At 43.4% G+C, this 26,779-nt stretch overlaps 1 protein-coding gene across 2 annotated transcripts; it reads right to left on the reverse strand.

The window, feature by feature from the left end:
• On the reverse strand, positions 1-25,356 carry LOC138981527 (serine-rich adhesin for platelets-like). Of its 2 annotated transcripts, XR_011460654.1 has the most exons (10): positions 25,059-25,356; positions 20,219-22,121; positions 11,234-11,296; positions 10,277-10,405; positions 6,532-6,705; positions 5,614-5,744; positions 3,875-3,917; positions 3,205-3,412; positions 564-2,719; positions 1-505 (listed from the first exon to the last, which is right to left on the reverse strand). XR_011460654.1 is itself a non-coding variant. In XM_070354474.1 (9 exons), the coding sequence occupies exons 2-9, from the start codon at positions 22,037-22,039 to the stop codon at positions 1,287-1,289; spliced, it is 4,002 nt and encodes a 1,333-aa protein (XP_070210575.1). In that variant the 5' UTR covers positions 22,040-22,121; positions 25,059-25,356; the 3' UTR covers positions 1-1,286. The 2 variants fall into 2 exon arrangements, 1 of the variants encoding a protein (XP_070210575.1); XM_070354474.1 differs by having other exon boundaries at positions 1-2,719.
• Between the last annotated feature and the right edge of the window lie 1,423 nt (positions 25,357-26,779).

Below are 26,779 nucleotides of genomic sequence, written 5' to 3' on the forward strand. Positions count from 1 at the left end.
TTTCAGAAAATCGAAAAATATTTTAATCTTCGGCATATTTCACAGATAGCCGCAGAGGAAACGTATTTCGTTGCTGTGAGAATAGGAGGCGTCGTCAAGCAACTGTATACAATTATCTTTTAAAGGTACAGTCTTTCTCGTGTCAACACTTAAGCCACCATCTCAGATCCGACCAGGCCTTTTTTTAACGTGGGATGAGGCCACCCCCCATTTGGACACATTCTAAAAATCAACATAATGACTGCTTGCTTTGACGTGTTAAAATTAGGTTCATGATTTATGTTTAATGAATTAATTTCACCAAATCAGCCACTCGTCTCTTTAACGAAATTAATTCATACAAAACGAACATGTTGCACAGAGAGCAAGCAGCCTGGCTGTTCTGTTTTTGGGTGTGACCCAGTGGAGGGATGGTCTTATCCTATGTAAAAGCCTGGCCACATCTCAGATGGTGAACCAAACGTTTTTACACGGGAAGGACTGTGCCTTTAACTTATCAAGATACCTATACCTCCCCACGTAAACCATGGCATTATGTAAATCATTATAACTTATCAAGATACCTATACCTCCCCACGTAAACCATGGCATTATGTAAATCATCACACATAAGTTGCATCGTTGATTGTTGTAGTTGTAAATGGTCAGTTCTGATAGTGTTTTGCAAGCAAAAATCGACGATTGTGTAGCATAGAAACCCAGCTATAAAAATCGCTAGGCTAAAATCGTATTCCACCTTGTTCTGTAAAAGACATTTAGATTGTTAACACTAAACAGACTTTGGATAAAAGTAAAAATTGCTGGCAAGATAGGAGCAGTTCAGAGAAAAAAATAACAGCTAACGATAAACACATCAACAACGTAAAATGAACCCTGTCACGATTGTCAGCATTCGTTGTCGTCAATTCAACAAACATTTACCATTAAAACCTGCATTGTACGTCACAACCTTCATCTACCAAGTAAGGACACCTGTTGTTCTGAGGTCTTTAAAGCCTTACTGTCATACACCTGTCAAAACAGGGCGCCGGCAATTCAAGAACACTTTCGACTGTTCTGTTAACACAGGTAAGGACACATGTTGCATGCCTCGTGATTCCAAGCGTACACCTTCCATGACAGGACACTGGCCATTTAGTGTGAGCACTTTCGCCTCGTTGCCAAGAGTGTTCTCTCTCCACTGTACTACAAGCATATCCGTAGTGTAGTGTAGTGTGTAAGAATCGCATTATCATCTAAAATTAGTATTGCAGAATGTATCCGAACATGTACCTCACAACACAGGATTAAAATCGGAAAGAGGAGGAGGAGGATGAGGAGGGAGAGGAGGAGGCAAGATCGGAAGGGTTGAGCACGAAGATCCCTTGCAAAGGCTTGTTCCTTCCGCCATCAGTTCTTTTCAGAGGCTGCTTCTTCACCTCCAGGCTTGCCTTAGCAGACTGCACAGAGCTTGGGTGCCGGGGTGGAAGAGAACTGTTGCATGTTGAGACATTGACATTGCCAGTCGGAGTGAGTCCAGGGCCAGGGTATAAAAGCTGCACAGAGTTACTTTGGTGTGGACCCGAACCGGTGTGGAACAGAGTACGAGCCTGGGGGTTGGCGTTGACATCTTGACCCGCTGACCCTTCCGAGGCACGATTGTCCAGGCGTGGATGAGCCTGAGGCCCCGAGGTTTTCTTCTTCAAGAACTGCTTCGCTTTAGCGAATAACTGCTTGGGCGTCGTGTGAGGTTGATCCGTAGGGGGTGGGGAGACTGTGTTTCCTGTAGGGTGCTGGCCACTGGAAGCTGACCCCAAAGAGTTCTGAGACGGAAGAGGAGCGGTAGACCCTGTTACTGGCACAGACTGTTGATTAGAAGGAAGAGGAGAAGGAGAAGCAGAAGACCCAGCACATGCAGGAGTAGTGTTTGCATTCAGCGTGCTCACAGCATCTCGCTCTCCTTGCGGGGAGCAGTCTTCTTGTGCTGAGCCATCCCCGTCAACCCTCTCCTGAATCTCCACTGAGGTCACAGTGTCTGTTGAAGTTGTGTCTCTTGCACGTTGGTGATCAGTCTCCCCGCGCTCTTCTGCTGCAGTGTATTCCTTGATGCCATGGGCATCATCATCAGAATCATTTTCACTGCAGTCTCCCTGGGCAATGTCCATCAACCTTGGCGGAAGGCCTGAAGCAGAAGCCGTAGAAGAAGGCCCAGAAGTAACGGAAGTAGAAGCTCTTGATGGAGACATAGTCCCGGAAGCGGACGCGCTACGGGCAGACGAAGGAATGGAAACGGAAGTGCTTTGGGAAGGCGTAGAAACGGAAACGGAAGCGTTAGATGAAGAAGACACAGTAGCAGAAGCGATGGCAGTAGTGGTGGTCTTGACTCCATCTGAACCACCACCACCACCACCAACACCACCACCATCATTAGCTAAGCCGGGCACAACAGAAAAGCCGTTAGAAGCATCAGGCGCGTTGAGGCTTGCAGGGGACTCCGGGAGGCTGCCAGGAGAGCTGGAGAAGACGCTTCCAGGCGCGCTACCGTTGCTGACACTCCTCCGGTGGCGTTTGATTTCTCGCCGCAGACTGGAGGTCTTGGTGACCAGGGAACGATCTCGCGAGTTCTGACGGCTGTATCCTCGGCTGCCTGGTGAGAACACCTCGCTGGAGTCGTCTGACAGCTCCTCCTCGTCCTCGTCGTCGTAGTCGTAGGAGCCGTTGGAAGAAAAGACGTTGCGTTCTGCAAAAGAAATAATATAAAGAAAATGTCTGACCTTGTTGGTAACAATATGACATGATTGTATCGTTTGGCAAAAACTTGTTGAACTGTTGATTCAGTGATTTTATTGCTGTGTACATGTTTATTTAATGCATTTCAATCGTTAGCTTGAGGGATGCGATGTGGTGTCAAGCTAATTTGTTTCATCTTTATGTGAATATGAAAATGGACATTAACATTTCTTATCTTCAATGTCAATTGGTGTATTGCGATTGAAACAGCCTGCGAATTGGGGACATTGATTTAAAAACAATTACCGTCAGGACGTTTTCTACATTTGTTAACATAAAATAAGTTCGCATCTGGTTTATTTTGTGCTGTCGCCGCTTTAACAGAAAGCTGTCACTCCATGCAACCAAATCGCTCCGGACGCATTTATATGTGCTCTTCCTTTCTCTTCTTGCCTACCTCTGTCAGCTCGCCCAAGACATCAATATATAACTCACCAATGTTATCGGAGATACTTGAACACAGACTGTCCGACTCTGCTCCGACGCCGGGCTCTCTCGGATATTGTAGCAACATCTTCTGACGACTTCGGCGAGACTCGTGAATCTCCGTGGACACAGCTTCCAGATTTCGGAGGGCTTCGGCATACCTCGCCTTCCGAGTGCTGATCGCCTGTTGTAGATCCCACACATTCTGCTTTTGTTGCTGCAAAACATTACAGAAAACATTGTTCTTGATTCATTCTGCTGCTGCTGCTGACCATGACGGTGTTGATATTGATAGAAGTTACCGACGATGAAAGAAATCGTGTTTTTCAGTGCGATTCTCACCAAAGTTTAACAATGGTTCATAACGTGTTTGTCTATGTCTTTAATCAGTTTTTCGCTTTTTTGTGTGTTTGCATTACACATCATCATATTCTTCCCCAGTGTTCGAAGGCTAGTTGTAGGAAAATAGGATTCTGTAGCCTGCTTTTGTTTGTTTTTTGCAAGAGGCCAAACGGAAAGAACACAACTTTTGAAAGATAACACCTTTCCGTGCCAACTGCGCTTTACGATTCAACAATAAACATTGCTCTGAACGATCCAACAATAAATACCAAACAAAAACAAACACCAACGCCCCAATTAAGGCGTAAAATGGACCAGTGAATATAATTCAACTCACCTGAAGCTTTAGTTCCAGTTCAGCTTTGGTGTCAAAATACGGCCTGAAATAAAATAAAAGTGGAAATTGTACTTTGAAGTGTAGAAATAATTGTAAACATTTTACGAACACGTTTAAAAAAAAAAACACCAGTGCGTAATTCATCATTCTCTACGCAGGATCATACACGTGTGCGTTAAAGGTATTAAGAAATCAGTTTACGAATCTTAAAATGTCGGCTAATAAGGTGTAACTAGTATTTGAATACTATCTAATAATACAATGTTGGCCATGTGTTCTTTTTCAACACTAAGGGGAAGAAATATTTATTAATGTTGCAATCGCAACTGTCTAGGTGATGTGCTTCCCTTTCTCAACTTCCTTTCTGTAAAATGGACAAACACCATAAATAAGCTTAACTCTGTTGGGTTTGTATGGGTTGTGAAAGAGTGAATACTCTTGCCTTTGGAGAGCCAAGCCTTCTACACGTGCTCTTTGTCAACGTTTTTCAGACACACCCCTTGGTAGAAATGGTCTATGTCACGTGGCCCGAAAAATGTTTAACTCACTCATCGTCTCTTCTCTTAGAAAAAAAAACACCCTTCCCGGTAGCTCAGTTGGGAGAGCACTGGACCTGTGATCGGAAGGTCGCAGGTTCGAATGCGGGCAGACCCAGAGACGGAAGCCATGTCCCACCGCCGTGTCGCCACAATGGCACGTAAAAGACCTTGGTCATTCTGCCATAAGTGCAGGTGGCCGAATACACCTAAATACGCAGACACCTGGTAGCGCGACACCGTTGCTGCTAGCTTTCCACTGGGAGGAAGCGACCCGAATTTCTCAGCGATGGGACAATAAAGTAATGAAAATGAAAAAATGAAATGAACTCAGTGATACGTTTTGTGTTCTCTCCCACACAACGTTTTCCATTCATCAATCACAACAGGCTCGTGAAGTACATTGCCGAGTGCCGTGCCCAAGTTAAGCAGATGCTGCCAAGATATCGGTGCGCAAAATGATCACTGTTCAAGCTGACGCAGTATAAAACGTGCCTGCACATGCATGCCTTTTGTGCATATTGATCACAGTTTAAGCCGTTCGCATTAAAGTCGTTCAGCACAGCTTGTTACAGGTGATGTTGGCTTTCGGACACAAATAAGGGCTTTTATAGGGTTGTAACCGAGTGCCGTAACACTACGATCATCGGGAGGCGAAGTACAATCAAACAGGATTGAAAATGTTAGGGCTAATTTCTTAGCCCTATAAAAACTGTTATGCAAACCCGAAGGTTTCCATGAACATACAGACAATCGGAAACCACCAGACCCCATCACAGAGTTCCACAATCCACCGGTGTTGACTTAAAGGCCAACAACTCGGGTGCAGAGTCTGCTGTGAAAGGAGCGGTAGCCTCCCCTGTCACAGGGTAAACAGTGTTGTTAATGACATTTGTGTGTTAATGATCGCAGGGTTGGCACGTCGTGTGTGTGTGTGTGTGTGTGTGTGTGTGTGTGTGTGTGTGTGTGTGTGTGTGTCCGTGTGTGAGTGTGAGTGTGAGTGTGTGCGAGTGTGTGCGTGTGCGTGCGTGCGTTCATTCTTGCTTAAGAGTGCTTGCGTGTGTGTTTGTGTGTCTATGTGTGTTCATACAAAATGAAGTGTTCTTGGTGTGACATTTTCAGCGAGTGTAATAATCTGCTAAACATGCTATCCACAACAGACGTATAGTTTTCATGTCTGCAAATGAGAAAACAAAGGGATACCTGGCTTTGGAGATGGACCGCTTGTACTTTTTCTCCTCTGACTGTAGCTGACTTTCCAACTGGGCATATACGCCGGCTCTTTTGTTGTGTACGGCCTCGCTGCGTGTCTTTTCTCTTTCCGATTCCATCACCTGTAACGTAGACCAACAGCATCAATTATCATCTTAATAATTCGTCTCCCGCATAACACGTTACACCTTTACCACCATCACCGCACGCAACAACAACAACAACAACAACAACAACAACAACAACAACAACAACAACAACAACAACAACAACAACAACAACAACAACAACAACAACAACAACAACAACAACAACAACAACAACAACAACAACAACAACAACAACAACAACAACAACAACAACAGAGGCGATCCATCGAGCTTATTCTTCACATTCCGTTCTACTCTCTCTCAGTCTCTCTACCGCAATCCCAAACCCGTCCTGGTCCCAACGATTGCACCGACACCAACCTAATTTGCCGTAGACGATGTTCGGAAATAACTCTGTCGGGTTTGTATTGGTTGTGAAAGACTGAATTTTCTTGCTGAGTCAAACTGTCCCACGTGACATTATTGTCAAGTCACTAGTTATTGCCGGAATTCGTCTATTGTTGGAAGTTATACCCACCACAACAAGAGTAATATATATTTTTGTACAAAAGACCATGATGACATTTTAAACTACTTCGAACCTGCCCTTGCGACCACCTCGCGAAAGCGACCACCTGCCCTTGCGACCACCTCGCGAAAGCGACCACCTGCCCATAACGACCACTCCGAAGGAAACCAGACGAGTTTTTTTCCCCATAGCATTCACTTTTCCACAACGACCACCTGTCAATAACGACCAACTTTGGTCGGTCGCCTGGGTGGTCGTTCTTGACAGGTTCGACTGCAGTATGATCTTTACCCGCTCTGTGGCGTGGTTGAGCGTTTCCTGCAAAGCACAGCTGATGCTGCGAGTGGTGTGCTCATCCCTCTCGCTGAGACTGAGTTCAGCCAGCGTGATCATTTCCTTGGCTGCTCGGTAGTTGCCGCTGGCTGTCTGGAACTGGCGGGCCGCTCGGACTGCTTCGTTCTGGGCCTGTCAAAAATAGGAAACGATAACTAAGCTTGATAATTTATGGGCCCAAGTCGACTTCATGAAGTCTACTTCAGGAAGATGACTGCACGAAGCTTCGGCACTGAATTTTGATAAAAAGACGAATTAGTCTTTGCGAAGTCAACTTGGGTCTCAATGAAGGAAGGCATTTACTTGAAAGCCGGAAGCACTTTTGATCAATTTAGTCATCTAGTATATACGCAGAGTTGAACAGATCTGCTGAAATGACAGAAGTTATGTTGACAAGTTATTGTCTTCTTATCTTATCTTATCCTATCTTATCTGTGTCCTTATCCTTATCCTAAACTAAGGTGAAAACCGCTTGGTGACAGCCAATGTTTCACGTTTTTTTCAATGTTTCAATAGACTTGGTGAAAATATTGCAGTGCGTTCATTTACATTCAGATTCTGTAAGGCCAACACACTGACCAAATGCATACAATATTATGTGTAGCGAACATCTGAGATTGATGTTGATAACGATAGAGTCATTTGAATTGTGTATTGTGTACGTGATCGTGTTGCATTTATTTAAAGTTTATTTGTTTTAAATGTGTATTGTTGCTGTTATTAAGATTATTATATTTAAGATTGATTTAAGATTGATTTAAGGCGCTGATGTTGTGTATTGTTGCTGTTATTAAGATGATTATATTTAAGATTGTAAGGTGCTTAGAACTATTTTGGGATTTGCGCCCTCTTGGTTACGCCCCAAAGAGTTTATGTGGATCTTAAATGCACGTCCTTACACATGTTTATTTCATCGAGTTCAAGCACTGAAAGGTGAGGCGATCAACTGAAATGAAACAGTCTACCCCCTTACCCTGCATTTTAGAAGCTTAAATTAGCATTCATTAAGTCTCAGTGAGGGTACATGTATTCAAGGTTGCTTTGACGTGTCCAGTGTACGCTTAACAAAACAAGAGAGAAAGATATGAAAAAACGGTAAAGAAAAAATGAAAGAAAGGCCCCCCTCCCCCCCCCCAAAAAAAAAAATTAAATAACAAAATAAAATTAAAAAAAAAGTAGCCTAGAGAGAAAGAAAGAGATGAAAAAGACTCGTTTGGGATTCTTGAATTTTTTTGGTCTCCTCCGCAAAATGTTCAGTGAAACTGGGACTTATGAAGAAGCTCTCTTCTTCTCTTACACACTTTTGGCGAAAGCTGAGCTGTGTTGAGCATTCTTCTCCTCAGTGTTTTGGCTTGTGCTCTCTGACCTTTCAAACTGCTTTGCACTGCATGTTCGTGCTTTTAAGATCCTCCTCCTTCTTCTTCTCTTCCACTCGCAACGTGAAGTATTTACTTTGAGCTTAGCTAAACTAAGCTGAGGTGAGCTTCAAGTGACACCGTCCGTCCATGTAAGTGTGTCCTCTTTTTTTCCCAAAACAGTGGTACAGCGCTACCTGTCTCAAAAGGACACTTTTGAATTCAGCCAGGCAAAAAGTGTCCCTTAATTTCGGGTATCCTTTTTTTTTTTTAGAGGGTTTGTTTTTGATCTCGGTACTATCTAACAAAAAATGTCCCTAATATTATCATGTGTCTGTTTAAACCAAATAACAGTCAAAGCTTAAAAAAAATTTAAACAAAAGTGTCCCTACACATACTGCAGGTGTCCTTTGGTGACACATTTAGTTTGCTGCTACGAAAGAACACTCTTGGGACAAGACAGGAAAAAAATTGTCCCTTCAATGCAGGTGTCCTTTCACGACACGTACGAATTTGTAAATGGAGTAACAGCAACGATTGTTATGTTTTTGCACCTAGCTGCGTGTCTTATATGTTCGATAGAGTCAATAGACTACTGGAAAATGAGGCTGTGTCCTTTATCTAGAGGTGTCCTTTTTAAAAGGGGCCTCACAGAGCAGGTGCCACTGTACTGTGTAATCTTTGTGGCTGCGTTAAATACCGCCACTGGTCTACCACGGGCAATATAGCCTTAACCCCGCCGAACCTGACTAATAGCTTAGCTGAGCTTATATAACTACCATATTTCTAGTCGTTCGGATGAGACGAAAAACCGAGGTCCCTTCGTGTACACAACATTGGGGTGTGCACGTTAAAGATCCCACGATTGACAAAAGGGTCTTTCCTGGCAAAATTTGTATAGGCATAGATAAAAATGTCCACCAAAATACCCGTGTGACTTGGAATAATAGGCCGTGAAAAGTAGGATATGCGCCGAAATGGCTGCGATCTGCAGGCCGATGTGAATGCGTGATGTATTGAGTAACAAAATTCCATCTCACACGACACAAATATAAATTGCATAAAAATAAAAATAAAAACAATAAATCAATCCCTGCGCTTAGAACTGTATCCACGGAATACGCGCGATATAAGCCTCATATTGATTGATTGATTGATTGATCTTTCTTGAGTAAGCGATCATGTACACCGCATACGATCTGCTTAGGCTTTTACATGCAATACGATCACCGTTCAACTTGGACACGTACCAAAAATCAAAAGCCTGACGGCTTCCAGTGGTGAACAAGATTATGTTTTAAATATTTCTTTTTATTTTAAATTTTTATTTGCTGAATTCATTTTGCACATTGACATAGGTTTAACTTGGAAAATCAAACCAGCAAAAAAAATCTAACTTAGCACAAAATACAGTCACATCTCAGCACACACACAAAAACACCCAGTCGATTTAGTTCTAATTAACTTGAGAAATGAAGCCATCAAAAAATTTAGGTCAGCAGGGCCGGACCAAATGAGTTGTACGGGGGGGGGGGGGGGGGGGGTTCCTCCTTTTTTGGGGGGGGGGCAAATCAGCGAAGTGGCGAAGCCACAAGCGCGCGCCTGCAAAGCATGGGCGGGCGAACTAGGGGGGTCCGGGGGCATGCTCCCCCGGAAAATGTTTGAAAAACGGTTAAAATCTGTGCAATCTGGTGCATTCTGGGCCTTGTTTTGAGGGTTAAGAGCAGCATTGTTTTGGTGCAAAAACTAGTAAAAAAAACCAAAAAACACTCAAAGCAAGGTACATGCTTTTTCCAGGGGTGGGGTTCCGGAACCCCTGGAACCCCCCCCCCCTGGGTCCGGCCCTGGGTCAGCATAGAAAACAATCAGATATTCTCGTTCGTGAAAATTGGGAAAATAAGTCAGCAAAGAATTCGAACTCACAAGTAACAGTAAGACAGCTGATTTTGTTACTTATATGAAGTCTTATATCGCGCGCGTATCTCCAGACTCGGACTCAAGGCGCAGGGATCTATTTATGCCGTGTGAGATGGAATTTTTTACACAATACATCACGCATTCACATCGACCAGCAGATCGCAGCCATTTCGGCGCATATCCTACTTTTCACGGCCTATTATTCCAAGTCACACGGGTATTTTGGTGGACATTTTTTTATCTATGCCTATAAAATTTTGCCAGGAAAGACCATTTTGTCACGTGGGATCTTTAACGTGCACACCCCAATGTAGTGTGTGTGTCCAAGTCGAAGGATGCTTTTTATCCATGGTAAAACCTTGGGTAAATTTACGGTGATTTGCGGTCTTCACAGAAAAGAAGGTACATGTACTTTTAAGCCAGCGTCTTACCTCTTTAGCTTTCTCCGTCATCTCAAAGAAAGGTCGGGCCCTCTGAATACTCTTCTTGATCTTGGACGCCAGCTCTTCCATCCGTTGCGATGACGTTTGGAAGGTTGAGCGGTACTTGTTCCTGGCTTCCTGTTCACCACAGAAACAAGAAACTTGATCGTATCTTTTATGAACATTTTATCACCGATCTGGCCAGATGAAACTAAAAGAAGAACATGGACACATACACACACGCACGCACGCACGCACGCACAGTCATGCAGACAGGCACACACATACACATAGTTCTGTCACTGAATGTTACAGTAACAAGATGCAACTGCAGAGGGCTCCTGGGAATACAGATACTGCTGTGCCCCCCACCCCCCCCCTTTTTTTTTAATTGCGCATCAAAGGACTTCCAACCAACACAATTTCAAAGAAAAGTACTTTCTTGCCAGTTCTGTAACTCAACAATAAATGGACAGGGCAATCACTTTTTCGCAGCCATATAACTGCAAATAGCTAAGGTCGTATACTTGGTTATAATGATTGTCAATGCTGCAATCGCTGAACCTAATCGAGGGACCTAAGAGACATACAATTACAGAGCATCTCAGTGTTACCTAACTCCAGCTAATCAACTTTTCTGTCATTAAGACCCTAATTAATTAAGACGGCTACATTCTACACAGAATTGAACACATTTTGAACACATTTCTGTGACAGGTTTTGACATTGCTAATTGTTACACTGGCAAAACGAGCTCACGCAGTGTCCACTAGAGTTCACAAAATACACATAGTCGTCACGGGTGTTCAATTGAACACTTTGTGTTTACAATGTGTGCTTCTTTTGCAAGTAGAACTATGTACTGTGTCACACACTGTTCAAAACTTGTTGCAGAAACATGTTGAAGATGTGTTTCATTAGGTTTAGAGTGTAGTAATTAGCACATGTTCTTCATTCTGTACTCACATCTAGTTCATTCTCCAGGCGGTTCACGTCAGCACAACTCTGGTTCATTATTTCCAGGTTCTCCTGAAATCAGTTAAACAAAAAAAAAGAGGTCAAGGACTTTTATTTCTTAGGTATTGAAGAAACGCATATGAAACAAACACATATATATATATTGGCTTCATTCGCTTGTGTCTTCATTGCAAGCCGCTGAACATTTTGTCATAAGTACTGTCTAATTATAGTGTTTGTCTGTGCACTTAAAAGACCGCTGGGTCGATATATTTGTGAACCTAACGTTTTGTTTTGTCAATAATGAAACGTTTCAGCAACTTACCTTTCTTGTTTTTTGATTATATATATATAGCTATTCTGATGGACACGTGGGGGAATTCGGGGGCTGTGATTGGATGGTCTCCTCCGATCATCAAAGCATAATGCTACGGAAGTCGGCCATTTTTGCCAATATCCAAAAGCATATTGGCAAAAACAAAGACGCATGGTTCCGGTTTACCCATCTGTACCACACGAGTGTTTCAATCGACAACAGCATACACTGACAGCTTGAAATTCTTCTCGGGAATGTTTTTCAGCTTTACAATTAATGTCGATAGCATACCCTTTTCTGCTAACTTCCCGATGAAACAGGACTAAACCAATTATTTTCTGTACCTAAACACCACAGAATGCCCAAAGTCGAAAGATGTAGTACAAACAGGGGAGTAAAACGGAACAGCCGTTTTTGTGTGCCTGTGTGAGCTCAGTTTCCGACTAACACAAACTTTCGCATTCGGCTTTTCTTATCTCGTAACTCCACACTAAATACCCCACTTCCCCTCTGAAGTATTGATGTACAACCCATGGCACTAACATTCATGTAGTCGTTTATAACTGAGGTTGAAAAATTCGCTTCATGACGAGACAAGTATAAATGCCATTCACCCAAACTGAAAACTTCTCTGCTGTCTGCTCGCGTTGTACGGATTAGCTGTTCTCTTCTCCTCCCCTTGTTGCATCCTAGTTCTTCAGTTGTTTCTAGTTTTCCGTTGATGCTGTGTTTTGGTCTTCTTCATAAGTAGTCTTGTTCAAAATTAAAAAAAATCAAACTTCTTTTTGTTGTATACGAATGAACTAATAAAAAGCTGTTTAACAGCTGTGTTGTCAAATCGAGTTTTTTTTTCCAAAGTCAGTGTGGCGCCTGCACAAAACTAATGCGCATAAGAAACGGCGTCTGCTATCAAAACCTGAGATCAACGCATCGACGCAAAAACTGTCATTTTGTAAGTTTGGTACAACAAATCAAGGTCAGAACAGCTATATAATCGCTATTGTATTTTCAGCGTAACGCAATAAGAATAAGAATAAGAATAAGAATACTTTATTATCTCATAGAGAAATTCAGGCGTGGTACATAACAATAATACAAACAGGACATTGTTTTACATAAGACATATAACACTATATAACAGGGCAGGTTATAAACACACCTCCCACATCGTCGGCATTATACTTGTCTCGTCTAAATATCGGACCCTATTGCTACGCTGACAACACAATAGCTGTTACTAAGAGTTATGTTGTACAGTTAAATACAAGACAGCCCAACGCGTAATGCCTGCTTCAATGTTGTTGTCGTCGTCGTCGTTGTCATTGTTGTTGTTGTTGTTGATGTTGTCGATGACGATGTTCTTGCATACTTTATCTTTGCATGTGTCATCAAATATGTTTCATGATTTATTAGCCGTTGGACTGTTTGTCAACCAGACGAAAACCAATAGACAAACTCTGTCGCGTGTGTATGGGGTGTGATAGAGTGAATACTCTTGTTTTTAGTGAGGCAAGCTTTCCACACGTGCTCCTTGTCCACGTGTTTCAGACACACCCCTCGCTATAGTGACTGGCCTACAACGTCACGTGGGAAAGTTTGACTCAATAAAAGCAAGAGTATTCATTTTTTCACAACCATTACAAACCCGACACAGTTATGTTCGAACATCGTTTTATGCGATGTGGTGCCAAAAGAAAAATGTTCATGTTTGTGTAAAATGAAAATGGATATTAAAGTGTTCTTATTTGATCTTATCTTATGTATGAATCAGGCATCTTCCTAAACATAGAATAAGATCCCTGAAAGAACTAACAGGTTGAAACCATTTGGCTTCAGTCCCCCATCATGTGCGCGAACTCATGTGCGCGAGAGTGTGTGTGTGTGTGTGTGTGTGTACAGTATGGATGTGGCGGACGTGCCTGTCTGGAGTACTTTGGGTGTTCTTACTTCGTATGTTTTATTGTTCTTATTTTTGTTTGTTAAGGTTGTTGTCATGTTGTTTTGGTTGTTTTAAGAGCAGATGAACCACACTTTTCCATCCATTGTAATTAATTGTATGGACAATAAATGATCTTATGTCTTATGTCTTGTCCCACGGCGGCCATGTCATTGTCAACACGAGTCACATTCAGTCAACGCCAAACGTTTCCCTTTCTTCGTCATCAGCTCAAATTCCAGTCCTTCAAACTCTTGTCGTAAATCATGGCTGTTCTTCTTGACGTTGTTGCTGTCGTTCTGTTGTTGTGAGTTTGATGGTTGGTTGGCTGGCTGGTTTTTGTTTATGTGTTTTTGATTTGGCTGTTGTTTACTCTGCACATAGAGACCTATATTAGGTCCCTGCTCTGCAGCAATGTGGTTCCGACTTGTTCTCTCTCTCTCTCTCTCTCTCTCTCTCTCTCTCTCTCTCTCTCTCTCTCTCTCTCTCTCTCTCTCTCTCTCTCTCTCTCTTCACTCTTTCCCCCTCTCTCTCTTCACTCTTTCCCTCTCTCTATCTCTCTTCACTCTCTCTCTCTGTCTGTCTCTCTGTCTGTCTCTCGGTCTGTCTCTCTGTCTCTCCCTTCACTTTCCCTCTCTCTCTCTCTTCACTCTCTCTCTCACACTCGCACACACACACACACACTTACACACACACCATCTCCACCAACAACCCCCCACCCCATCCTTCCCCACTCCACCCCCGCTCCCACACACCCACACACCCTCCCCCGCGGCGGAGTTCCGACGCCCTCACGTCTCTGTCGGGAACAAGAGTTAATTCACTTCCTCTTCCCTTTCCACTTGGTCAAATTAACACACGAGAGTGACGGCAGCGGTGTAACATGCCACTCAACGCAATAGTGCTGGAGGGTCTACTATCAACTGAAAAACAAAGACCGTTTAGTGTTGAAAGTGGACACACATTTGTTTTCAAATTCCTGCGTGCTTTGCACAAGGAATGTTATTTAGAGTATTATATCTGACAAAGCCCTGTGAAAAACTACGTCTGTTTTGTTTATTTTCTTCAGTTGACGGTCCGTGTGCTAAGTTAGTAAAAAATAGTTAGTTAGTTAGTTAATTAGTTAGGTGTGTAGGTAGGTATGAAGGTAGGTAGGTGGTTAGGTTGGTAGGTAGGAAGGTAGTAGTAGTAGAAGTAGTAGACGAACAAGGAAAAGGAGAAGGAGCATGGGAGGGGGGGAGGGGGCAGGAAGAACAAGAGTTGAAGGAGTAGTAGACAACAGATGGGGAATATCATGTCCGTCTTCCTTTCAACTGAATTATGCGGAATATATTGTTGTGATGTTCACTCTCAACTTCAGTGTCGCGGACCACATGGGCGACGTTGTATTGATTGCTTTTTTTGTTTACTGCTTGGTTGATCGTGAGACTGATTGCTTTTGTGCTTTCATGTCAAGATCTTAGAAACAAAGGGAAAAGAGCGATCCGGCTAAATGCAAACGACAGGTAAGTGCAACAAGAGTAAGCGAAAGTTATGCGGAATCCATCCCCTGACACCAGAGCATTTCAATACTTGTTATTCTCGCAGGTGCCAGGAGATTGGTCCCGCATAACCAAGTCTCGCCTACTCCGCTTGTTCCACACTATATTGGGGTGTACACGTTAAAGATCCCACGATTGACAAAAGGGTCTTTCCTGGCAAAATTGTATAGGCATAGATAAAAATGTCCATCAAATACCCGTGTGACTTGGAATAAAGGCCGCGAAAGGTGAATGCTCGCCTAACAGGCTTGAGGTTTGCTGGTCGATGTGAATGCGTTATATATTGTGTGTAAAAAATGTTTGTTTGTCTGTCTATCTGTAAAAAAATTCCATTTCACACGGCAGAAATTAATATGTAAAGCGCAGGGAGCACAATTAATTGTGGTTCGCGCTATATAAGCTCACCAAAATAATAATAATGCATTTGGAGCGCTTACGTCCCTTTGTAGCTCAGATCTTAAAACAATGCTCTTTGTTTGTTTGTTTGCTTAACACCCAGCCGACCACGAAGGGCCATATCAGGGCGGTGCTGCTTTCACATATATATATATAACGTGCGCCACACACAAGACAGAAGTCGCAGCACAGGCTTCATGTCTCACCCAGTCACATTATTCTGACACCGGACTATCCAGTCTAGCACTAACCCCATAATGCCAGACGCCAGGCGGAGCAGCCACTAGATTGCTAATTTTAAAGTCTTAGACCTGTATGACCCGGCCGGGGTTCGAACCCACGACCTCCCGATCACGGGGCGGACGCCTTACCACTAGGCCACCGTACCGGTCAAACAATGCTCTGCCTCAAATGTTGAAGATTGCTTTCATGTCAATGTGTTTGACTGGTGGCTAGCTGTTGAGCTTTCTCAGTTCCTTCGTCCATGTAAAGAGCCCTCGTCAAAATGAACAGTACAACTTTTCGGTGCATGTACAAATGTTAGTAAAGTAAGTCGCGATTTGGTGTCGACTGACACAGAGCTGGCGAAAAAGTTTCCCATAAAATCCGCTCTCGCACTTTTGCTGGTGCAAAACCTGCCTGACATGTCGCAGAAAAGTGCGACAAGTGCCTGGGCAACCTTCCGATACACTGCACTGACCCAAACAAACGCTCTCTCTTTGCTCGTCTTTGGACTTTTCCTACCCAATTTTAGCCACATTCCGTTCTAGTCAGCGTCAGTATTACCAATGAGATAATATTTAGCTTTGTGCTGACATAAGCCATGACCACATGCCTATGTGTGCGTGTGCGTGTGCGTGTGTGTGTGTGTGTGTGTGTGTGTGTGATACAAACGTGCACCAGTAGTGACAAAACCTACATAAGCCTGTCCTTGTACATGAATTATATTGTCTCGGGCACGAGAAGAAGTATGCGATAAGATGCCGTCCGAAAAGACTTATACACAGATAAATACAACATTCTACTGGCCATGGCGTCTGTATGAAGCTACCTGTCGAGATAGTTCTTACACGCCTGGGAACATTCAAGTTGTTCCAAAGGCCGAAATCACCGATAAAAATAGTCGCAGGTGATTAAACAGCTGTGCAAATAGCATCTCACGGTGAGAGGTATTCGTCGAACGACGTTCTCAATCGGGTAGGGGCAAGCAGTCAAGCTTAAATTCCGTGAACAAACAGGAAGCATTACATACACATGTATGTATCAGCTTTCAATACAGAGAGCACATACATGAACACAAACAGGAAGCATTATATATATATGTATCAACTTTCAATACAGAGAGCACATACATGAACACAAACAGGAAGCATTGATATATATGTCGTGCCGAATTCACGTAATTGCTGATTCCGCGTAATGGGCAACATTTTTGCCCATTTCGCGTAATCGGCAAAACGCTGCCCAATACGTGAAATCGGCAGCGTTTTGCCGAAATCGCGTAAACGCCTCTAAAACTTGCCTATTTCGCGAATTCGGCAGCCGATTACGCGGAATGGGCAGCCGATTACGTGTAGTGGGCAAGTTGCCCATTACGCGAAATCGGCAATAGCAAGTTGTGTGTGTGTGTGTGTGTGTGTGCGTGTGTGTGCGTGTGTGTTGTGTGTTGTGTGTGTGGGTGTGAGTGTGAGTGTGTGTGTTCTCTCTCTCTCTCTTTCTCTCTCTCTCTCTCTCTCTCTCTTATTTATTTTAATAAACTTGCTTCTGAGAAGAAAGATACCGCTTCCTTATGGAGAGCAATAAACGAAGTAACTGCAAAATCAAAAACCTGACAACATTCAACTTCGGTTGGTATTTCACCCAGTGCCTTTAATGATTATTTCTTATCTCTTCCTAGTAAGCTTTAGGAGTCTACCTATAGGTAAAATGACAAAAGCGAGTATGAATGCCCACAATTTCTTCAATTATTTTGCCAGGCCAATATGAAAGAAGTTGAACCTTTTAACATCCCATTCATTGCAGTCCACGAAGTCGGGCGACTAATAACTGACTTGAGTAATAAAAAGTCAATGGGACCCGATAACATACCCGCTTCCTTACTCAAGTTAGTGTTACCCTTTCTTGTTGAGCCAATTACGTATGCGTACAACTTATGTATTGACCGAAATGTGTTTCCAGAAATATTTAAAACCGCAAAAGTAATTCCACTTCCCATAACAAAAGACTTAACCGACATAAACAATTTTAGGCCAATTTCGCTATTGTCTGTTCTATCAAAACCATTAGAAAAACATGTACAAAAGTGCTTGCTTCTCCACATGGAAAGCCGTGGTCTTTTCGCTCCATCTCAATCAGGATTTCGCCCTAAACATTCGTGTCACACAGCTCTCGTTAAACTATGCGATACATGGCTCTCTGCCATTAACCATTCGGAAACAGTCGGCGCCGTCTTCCTCGATTTTAAGAAAGCGTTTGATATTGTTGATCACACAATTCTGTTAAAGAAATTATCTTGTTATTTAGGCGACGCATCCTACTTACCTTTTTTCGTTCTTATTTAGCGAACAGAACGCAGTCCAGAAAGGGAAAGAAAGCAGTCATTGAGACACAGTCACTGCCACCCGAAAAACAGCAAATGTAAAAACAAATAAAAATTACTACCAAACTGCATGTCAGCCAAGCTATAACCTGTGTTTGTGGTACTGAAAGATGAAAATAGCAGCTTAACTTGTATTTTTGAGAAGCGTTTTTTTTTCTCACAATTATGCGTAATTCTTCATGTTCATCTATTTGTTCATCTTTTCCTATTATCGTTCTCTTGTTTCGAAAATATATGTTTGCCTCGTTTGCATCACTAGTATACTCTGTGTGTGTGTGTGTGTGTGTGTGTGTGTGTGTGTGTGTGTGTGTGTGTGTGTGTGTGTGTGTGTGTGTGTGTGTGTGGTTGTGTGTGTGTGTGTGTGCGTGCTAAAAAGTATATTATCACAGTCATGGTCAGTATCGACGACACACACACACACACACACACACACACACACACACACACACACACACACACACAAACAAACATACACACTAAACTCACTATTGCCAATTTCGCGTAATGGGCAACTTGCCTATTACGCGTAATCGGCTGCCGATTCCGCGTAATCGGCTGCTGAATTCGCGAAATAGGCAAGTTTTAGAGGCCTTTACGCGATTTCGGCAAAACGCTGCCGATTTCACGTATTGGGCAGCGTTTTGCCGATTACGCGAAATGGGCACAAATATCCGCTTTCAATACAGAGAAAACACCAACACATGAACACAAACAGACACGCATGAAAATGTGAATCCCCAAAATTACGCTTTTAATTCAGCTTGTTCAATTTAATAAGGCTTGTATGAATAGCCACACGTTTTAGTTCAAGACTAACCGGGGAATACATTATTAATGAGTCCTCGCCAGCCATGCGCCAGTGGAAGGTTAATTCAGCCTACAATTGAAAAATCAATGAGACTTGGGTACTCCCAAATATAAGGCTTGAAACTGAACAAAATGAAAAAGGAGGACATATTGGCGTGTGGACAATCAAAATGGCAAGGCAAAGCTGAGGCGCCTCTCCTGGGGTTCCAAGAATGTTCATTTGAACACTAGTGTATATCATGTGCTACCTTTTGCTCGTGGCTATAATTATGTACTATGTCAAACCTTATTCAAAACTGGTAACAGGAAGGGGAACACTTCAGTAGTTTAGAGTGTGCTTTCTGTGTAGAATCAGATTGTTTTGCTGAGTTAATGTCGTATCCATGGTATCCATGTCAATCTTCAAAACACAGTTCAATACAAACATTCCTACTCGATCTGATGGACAGAAATCAACCGGGTTATTTGATTGTTCGTATATGTTCAAGTGGAAGGATGCTCTCAGTCTCCGTATAAAATCCTAGACAGATCTGTGGTCGTGTAAATGATCATTGTTTTCTTTCTTTTTCGTCCATGGGCTGAAACTCACACGTGCACTCGTGCTTTTTAAAAGAGTAGGTTTGTGCGTGTATGACCGTTTTTACCCCGCCATTTCGTCAGTCATACGCCGATTAGGGAAACATGATCGTTCAAATGGGCAGGATCGTAAAAACTCGTGAACCAGAACACTATTGCACCTATTAACCTTACACTATCTACGTCAACGGCCAGCCAACTGGTTCTGATTTTACCGACGTGTAGACTATATAATTATGTTGTTCTCGCGATTTATTTCGCAGGTCAGCCTCTAATTAACTATCAGTATTACTCCGTCATCAAAGATTGCTGCAGTAGATCAAAACAAAATCTCGCAAAGACGAATGTTTAATGTCGTTGAGATGTCTTTGACCTTGGGAAATCTCTCTCTCTCTCTCTCTTTCTCTCTCTCTCTCTCTCTCTCTCTCTCTCTCTCTCTCTCTCTCTCTCTCTCTCTCTCTCCCTCTCTCTCTCTCTGCCTCACTCTGTCTGCTTAGCTGCCTGTTCGTCCGCCCCCTCCCCTCTCTCTGTTTGTCTCTCTGACAGTCTGTCCGTCCTCTCTCTCTCTCTCTCTCCTCTCTCCCTCTTTCTCTGTCTCTCTGTCATATGTGTCAGTGCGTGCGTGGTGTACTAAACGAAAAGATAAGATTACATCGTGAACAGGCGAATTCACATGTAGAACAACTGAAGACATTAATTTGATTAAAAGCAACACAAAACAAAATTACAACAACAACCCAACTAACCAACCAACCTGACACCCCCCCCCCCCCCCCCCCCCAACAAAAACCCAGACAAACAAACACGCAAAGTTCGTTCTTACCGCTATTCGTGGGTCCACTTCTTCTTCATCCCCAGTGCTGTCCGAACACTCACAGTACTCGTCACCCCTCTTCGTCCAAGGACTTTTATCCGCTTCTCTCCCCTGATTACCACCATTCAACTGCTGCTGCTGCTGCTGAGGATGATTCCCATCTAGTGTGTCGTCCTGTTGCTCTTCAGTATCTGCTCCATCTTTGCTACACTGTCGATCCTTTGGGGAGACGCTTTGTGAAGAGATGGCAGTATCAACGGCACATTGGTTATCCTTTGAGACTGTTTCTGAAGAGATGATATTAACAGTACTTTGGTTATCCTTTGATGAGACTTTTTCTAAAGAGATGGTATCAAGTGCACATTGTTTATCCGTTGATGAGACTTTTTCTGAAGAGAAAATATCATCGGTACTTTGTTGATCCGATGATGAGACTTTTTCTGAAGAGAGGGTATCGTGGGTATTTAGATTATCCGTTGATGAGACTTTTTCTGAAGAGATAGTATCATCTGTACTTTGGTGATCCGATGATGAGACTTTTTCTGAGAAGATGGCCGCATCACAAGGTTGGGAGTGGAAGGGAGGAACTTCCCCTGTCGACTGCGAGGAATTGGGTTCTTCTGTCAGAACTGGGCGATCTGCTGAAGGAAGGCTACTATCATGATCACATGTCTCGTTTGCGGAGGGTCGTCTTCTGGGCTGATTATCTTTGGAATTGGAGCTTGTTCCTCCCGTGGTAGTGTTTTGATGGCTTGCTGTTGAATCTTTCGCTGGAGGTACCATGTTGTCACCCGCATTGTCTGTACAGTTTGCTGGCTTCTGATAATCCCTCTGACGTTCGGGGGACGTATGGCTGTCGTCGATTTGTTCGGGATTAGCGTTTGAGCCTTTTCCCGTTTCACTTTCAGTACTCTCTGCTTGTCTTTGATCAGCGTTTGTTTCCTCAGCGTTGCAGTCATGAAAAGATCCACTGTTTTCTCTGGCCATACTATTGACTTGGTCTTCCAAAAGTGTTTTCTCGACTGTGACACTGTCAGTGTGGTTCGTATCGTACTTTCCATTAGAATTAATGTTCAGGCGGCTTCCGCCATGTTTTTCTTTTTCGTCGTCCTCGATAGTGTTATCACAGTTATCATTGCAGTACGCGGCACTGGCTTCGCTATCAGCGGGATCGTTTTCTGTGGAGTGTTTTGCGTCTTGGCTGCAATCACGTTGCTCCACACTTGCACATTGTTCTTTTTGATCGCATTCCACCAGGCGGGCATGTTGTTTACCATTCGGATCAACCAGGTCATTGTTGGGTCTTCCCTCCCCGTCAAAACACACCTGATTAGTACCATGAAGTCTTTCGTCTTCTTCTTCTGCACTGGATTTTCGTTCATCGTTGAGTTTATTTCCTTCTGCGCCGTGGTTTCGGCTGATTGTAGCGTGTTGTTCACTTCCTGAACTGTCAGTTTCATTGTCAGTTTCTATTTTCGCAGAATGATTCATTACATTGATAACTTCTTGGTCTTGTCTTGCTGTATCCTCTATTTGAAACCTGAGTTTGTCCTTTTCTGAAGGATCGTTAAGTTCTTTCAGTAACTGTTCTTCTTGTGCAGTGTAGTCATGTTCGTTTAAAACGAGTCTGTCTTCTTCGGTGTTATCCATAAGAGTAAGCTTTATAGCGGCAAGCTCTATGTGGGCGTTATGATCATCGCTGTCAATGTTGTTGGGCGTACCATACGCTTTTTCAGTGTTACTTTCTCCATCGTGGGCTGTACAGTTTTCCTCCTCCGGACAGTCAGGTCTTGGGAGCAGTAGGTCACAGTGTTGTTTCTGCTCATCCATCGCAGTCTCCCTTCCTATCTCCCTGTCTCTCAGTCTCTCTATCGCTTCCTCTGTCAGCGGCGGTCTTTGGGCGGAGTGATCCCTGCAAACAGAGGGAATGAAAAGTCAACATGAAGAGGAAAGTCAGTAACTTGAAGCGTTAAAAACTCATTATTTGTAAAGAGCGGTCTCATTTTAGTTGTCACCTGCAACAACTTGATGCATCTAACAGTTACGTCGGTTGTTTTTTCATTGTTTAAAAAAAATGTTAATACAATTTTTTTTAAGGCGTAATTAAAATCAGCCGCTTTATTCTGTAAACAAAATGTAGGGAGAGAGTGTGTAAGTGTGTGTGTGTGTGTGTGTGTGTGTTGGGGGGGGGGGTTAAAGAGGTGAGGGGGAGACAATTGACAGTTGTCGGTATTTGGCACACACAGGCCTCACTTTTCACTGAGACCCTGATGAAACCAAAGCATCACTGTCCATGTGCCTTTATCTCTTAGATCTATGTTAAAACGGGGCTCTTACTAGAAAAGAACAGGAAAAAAACATTTTACAATACCAAGCCGATATCAAATCAGCAAACAGAGGAGCGCAAGGCCACTTCATTCTTGTGAAACAATGCACGCAGCTACTGAATCTTATCGGCCCTGTGCTTATTCGCACCTACCTCTGAAACAATGCACGCAGCTACTGAATCTTATTGACCCTGTGCTTATTCGCACCTTTCTCTGAGTGCTTGTTCACACACCTACCACACCTGTAAAGACTCAGCGATAAACTTGCTAGGCGTGTCACGAACTGTCAGAGAAGCTCCAAAAACACGGCTCCGGCTCAGAATGTGATGAAAAGGACTTGGTTGGAGTGAAAACCTTGAACACAGTTTCGGAATGTCAAGAAGGTCAACGCTCCCTGACAACTAATAGAGGGCAAAGACACTTTTGAATAAAGATGATCCTTTCTTGATAATGCAGTTATCAAGCATGCCTTTATCAGAACGGCCCTGGTTTTCATTCCTCGTGTGTTAGTGTTAGTGTGTGTGCCTGTGTGTGTGTGTGTGTGTGTCACTGCGTGTGTGTGTGTGTGTGTGTGTCGGTCACTGTGTGTGTCGGTCACTGTGTGTGTGTGTGTGTCACTGCGTGTGTGTGTGTGTGTCGGTCACTGTGTGTGTGTGTGTGTGTGTGCCTGTGTGTGTGTGTGTGTGTGTCGGTCACTGTGTGTGTGTGTGTGTGTGTCACTGCGTGTGTGTGTGTGTGTGTGCGTGTGCGCGCGCGCGTGTGTGTGTGTGTGTGTGTGTGTGTGTGTGTGTGTGCAGATTTGTGACACGCGCGCAGCCCTTGAATGTGACAAACTTGTCAAAAAGTTATGACTGAAGTGTAAGCATTATATGACTGTCACGGAAGTCAACACTGGTGAAGGACGGAACAATTACTTCAAGCGGCTGTCATGTTTGACGTATGGTATGCAGTTTTGACATTACAGCATAGCTCTTCTGTTTTGTTACTTTTGAAGCGTAGGACTTTGGGGTTATTATATTACCCTAGCGTATATGGAAGAAAAGTTGAAGCGCTGTTCTTCTAGCTTAACTAGGCCGTGTATCAGAAATATATCCCAAAGATGTTTTTTTTTAAAGGATTAGCAGAGAAAAGGGGAATAAATGCAAGATCAAGAATATGAAGAATATAAAACAAGGAGCGAAAAAGCAGGATCAACTTGAAAAGACAGACCAACAACTTTATCTGTATAAAACAAACAACTGCTGGAGAGAAAAATCTAAACCGAAAAAAAAGAAACACATTACAAATATTGATAAAACTGTGACATGTTCTCGCTTTAAATATATACTATATGATATCTTCTTCGTCGTTCGCTCAGACAGCAACTCCGGAGGCCCTGATGAAGGCTGCTGTACGCCGGAGGCTATATATTATATTGTATATGTGCGCTGTCCTGTCTCTCCTACCACACACCTATCCCCTCAGCTACCCCACCCCCCTTAACCTTGACCGCCATACACACACACACCACAACGACTGTTACAAGCAAAGGAATTATGATTTTGTTCTGCATAAACAGCATTCGATCCGTCAGTCCAAACTTGGCAGACGTGCTTCGCAACACAAAACGTTGACTTAGAAAAGGTCTAAAAACGTCTGTGCATGCACTACAAACACTGACTCGACTAAGCCGGATTGGAATTCGAGAAGGTATATATATTTCTAAGAAGTCGGGGAACAGTTCATAGTATCATACCGTTCTGCATGGTCTCAGTTTAGTCATATTATTACAATCACTGAATCGAGAGAAACAAACATAAATAGAAAAGAAGGAGCAAACCCAACAGTCAAATTTCCAGAAGAGTCTTCCAAGCCGTTCCATCAGTACCGCATTTGATGATTTCTATCATGTCTCTGTTGTAACTTGTACCCGCGTATCTTGTTCGTCCACTTCAAAGATCGATCGCGGATCAAGGTTCACATACCACGTACATGTTTCAGTAACACATAAATGTCACTGAAGAAGTAGGCCTACAAGTTCCATAAACTATTTTCCATAATTATAACCTTTTTTGATATTTTCATGTTATTCTCACCACTAAATCAGATAGACTCCTGAGACCGTCACAAAAGTGCACGGGTTCATACGCTTTGCAAGTGTATCTCATTCCGACACACGGTAAGATATATATATATATTGACCCGAAAGGCTTGTCGTATCAGTTTGTATCACCTGTGAATTTTACCTGCTTAACCTTGTTCCGGGTGTGGTACTGGTACACTCATGATACCACACAATACAGAAGTAAAATTGCGTAAACATTGGGCCTACCAACACACACCATCGCAATGTTATACCTACCAGCATTAAATGGTCGATAAGTCAATATTATCACACAGGCTCCACCGAGTAGGTGACACAGACTATAGCCGCCCAATCTCACACTACATAATCAACGCCCCGTGACTAACTGGACTGAGTGACAAACTTTTTAGTTTCTGAAATAAAGATAAGTTTCGAAAGTGAAAAAGGTCCCACATACCTGACTGACACTTTACGGATCCTCAACTGGGCGCGTTGACGCCCCCCGGAATAACCGTCAACATGATGAGGCGGGATCCTCCCCCCGAACCGTGGCTCGGTGTTGGTGGTACGAGCGTGTTGTTTTGAGCGGCAGCGCACCAGCGCGAACCCGACACGGCCTTTGTCCCTACACACGACTCTAGACTCTCCCCGTGACACACTTGTATCGGGCTGCCTGCGAGACTGTGAGAGCCTTGCACGACAACCCACAGACTGCTTTACACTCCGCTGCACTACACTCCGCTACACTACACTACACAACACCGACAGAACCGCGCCACTGCTGCCATGCGTTGCTCAGAATCACAATAGCCCGCTCAGAGAAAAGTCGCTCTGGATTGGTCTATTCAACGGGCTCACAACGAGGCAAATCGCTTCACGGTAGCAACGAAGAAAGCACGATTGCTGCGAGATATAAAAAAAGTTGTACTTCTTAAACTAGTAGACGATTCGGTCAGGGAAATCGTCAGAGAGAACGTAGTCATTTTATGATGGAAAATTTAGCTGGGGTAGTCCCTGAACCTTGAAAAGCGGTGAATTCCTCGGGTTACGTAGAAAACTATGCCGAGAAGATCGCAACACGCTACACGGCATCGCAGCCATCTTGGATTACGCGGCGCGCGGTGGGCGAGCATTATACCAAAGTCGCTCGCCGAGTGCTTCGCGAGCGCTTTCCTGCACTGCCCTAAGAAACGGCTTTCTGTCATTCGCACTGCGGGCGACCCGTGGCGAACCGCTCTGGGCAACTCGTCTCAGGCGACAAACATTTCACTGGAGTAAGGCTATACCATGGGCCTACTAATACTGCACAGGGTCACAGCATAGCCGCTCGAGCATTGACACTAGATTGTGGTGTTGTACTGTCAACTATAATGACTTTGTTTGGTAGAGCACAGGTACTTGACTTGAAGCCATGATTGGTTTTTATGAACTAGATTGTAAATGAACTGTGATTAAGTCTGCGCTGATTATTATTGGTGTCAAACTTGACATACCGTGTTTCTTTCCCATCATTTACATTGCTTACAGTATAGGCCCAGGAAATGATGATTATCATCGAGGATGACATAGTTCAGCCAGAGACATACATTGAGGCTATCTATGTCTCTGGTTCAGCTAACGCGTGTGCGTGTGTGTGTGTGTCAGCCGGTGTGCCAGTGCATGATTGTGCGGCGGGTGCCTGTGTGTGTGTGTGTGTGTGTGTGTGTGTGTGTGTGTGTGTGTGTGTGTGTGTGTGTTACGTATAGTAGTTTTTACCCCCCGCGGGTTAGGGGGAAGAATTTACCCGATGCTCCCCAGCATGTCGTAAGAGGCGACTAACGGATTCTGTTTCTCTTTTTACCCTTGTTAAGTGTTTCTTGTATAGAATATAGTCAATTTTTGTAAAGATTTTAGTCAAGCAGTTTGTGAGAAATGTTAGTCCTTTGTACTGGAAACTTGCATTCTCCCAGTAAGGTAATACATAGAGAATACTACATAATTATGGCTTGCTGTGTCGTACCAGATTTGAGATATTGAACTGCGAGCGAAAGCGAGCTGTTCACTATTTGAAAAAGCAACGGGTGTAAATCTGGTACGACACAGCAAGCCATGTAGTATTCTGTTTATCCTACATACTGTACTTACGTGTATTTGACTGAAAATGTCTTGCCGACGAGGCAGCTAAATTGAAGACGCTTG

The sequence above is a fragment of the Littorina saxatilis genome, linkage group LG12 (genome assembly GCF_037325665.1).
Source record: "Littorina saxatilis isolate snail1 linkage group LG12, US_GU_Lsax_2.0, whole genome shotgun sequence".
Lineage (NCBI taxonomy): Eukaryota > Metazoa > Mollusca > Gastropoda > Littorinimorpha > Littorinidae > Littorina > Littorina saxatilis.

Bases quoted from the DNA above. Each gene is read 5' to 3' on its own strand.
- LOC138981527 (XM_070354474.1), bottom strand. From the start codon at position 22,039: ATGGATGAGCAGAAACAACACTGTGACCTACTGCTCCCAAGACCTGAC. The intron at 6,706-10,276 runs GTAAGACGCTGG...TATTTTTGACAG, and splicing joins TGACGGAGAAAGCTAAAGAG to GCCCAGAACGAAGCAGTCCG. The intron at 3,918-5,613 runs GTATCCCTTTGT...ATTTTATTTCAG, and splicing joins CGGTCCATCTCCAAAGCCAG to GCCGTATTTTGACACCAAAG.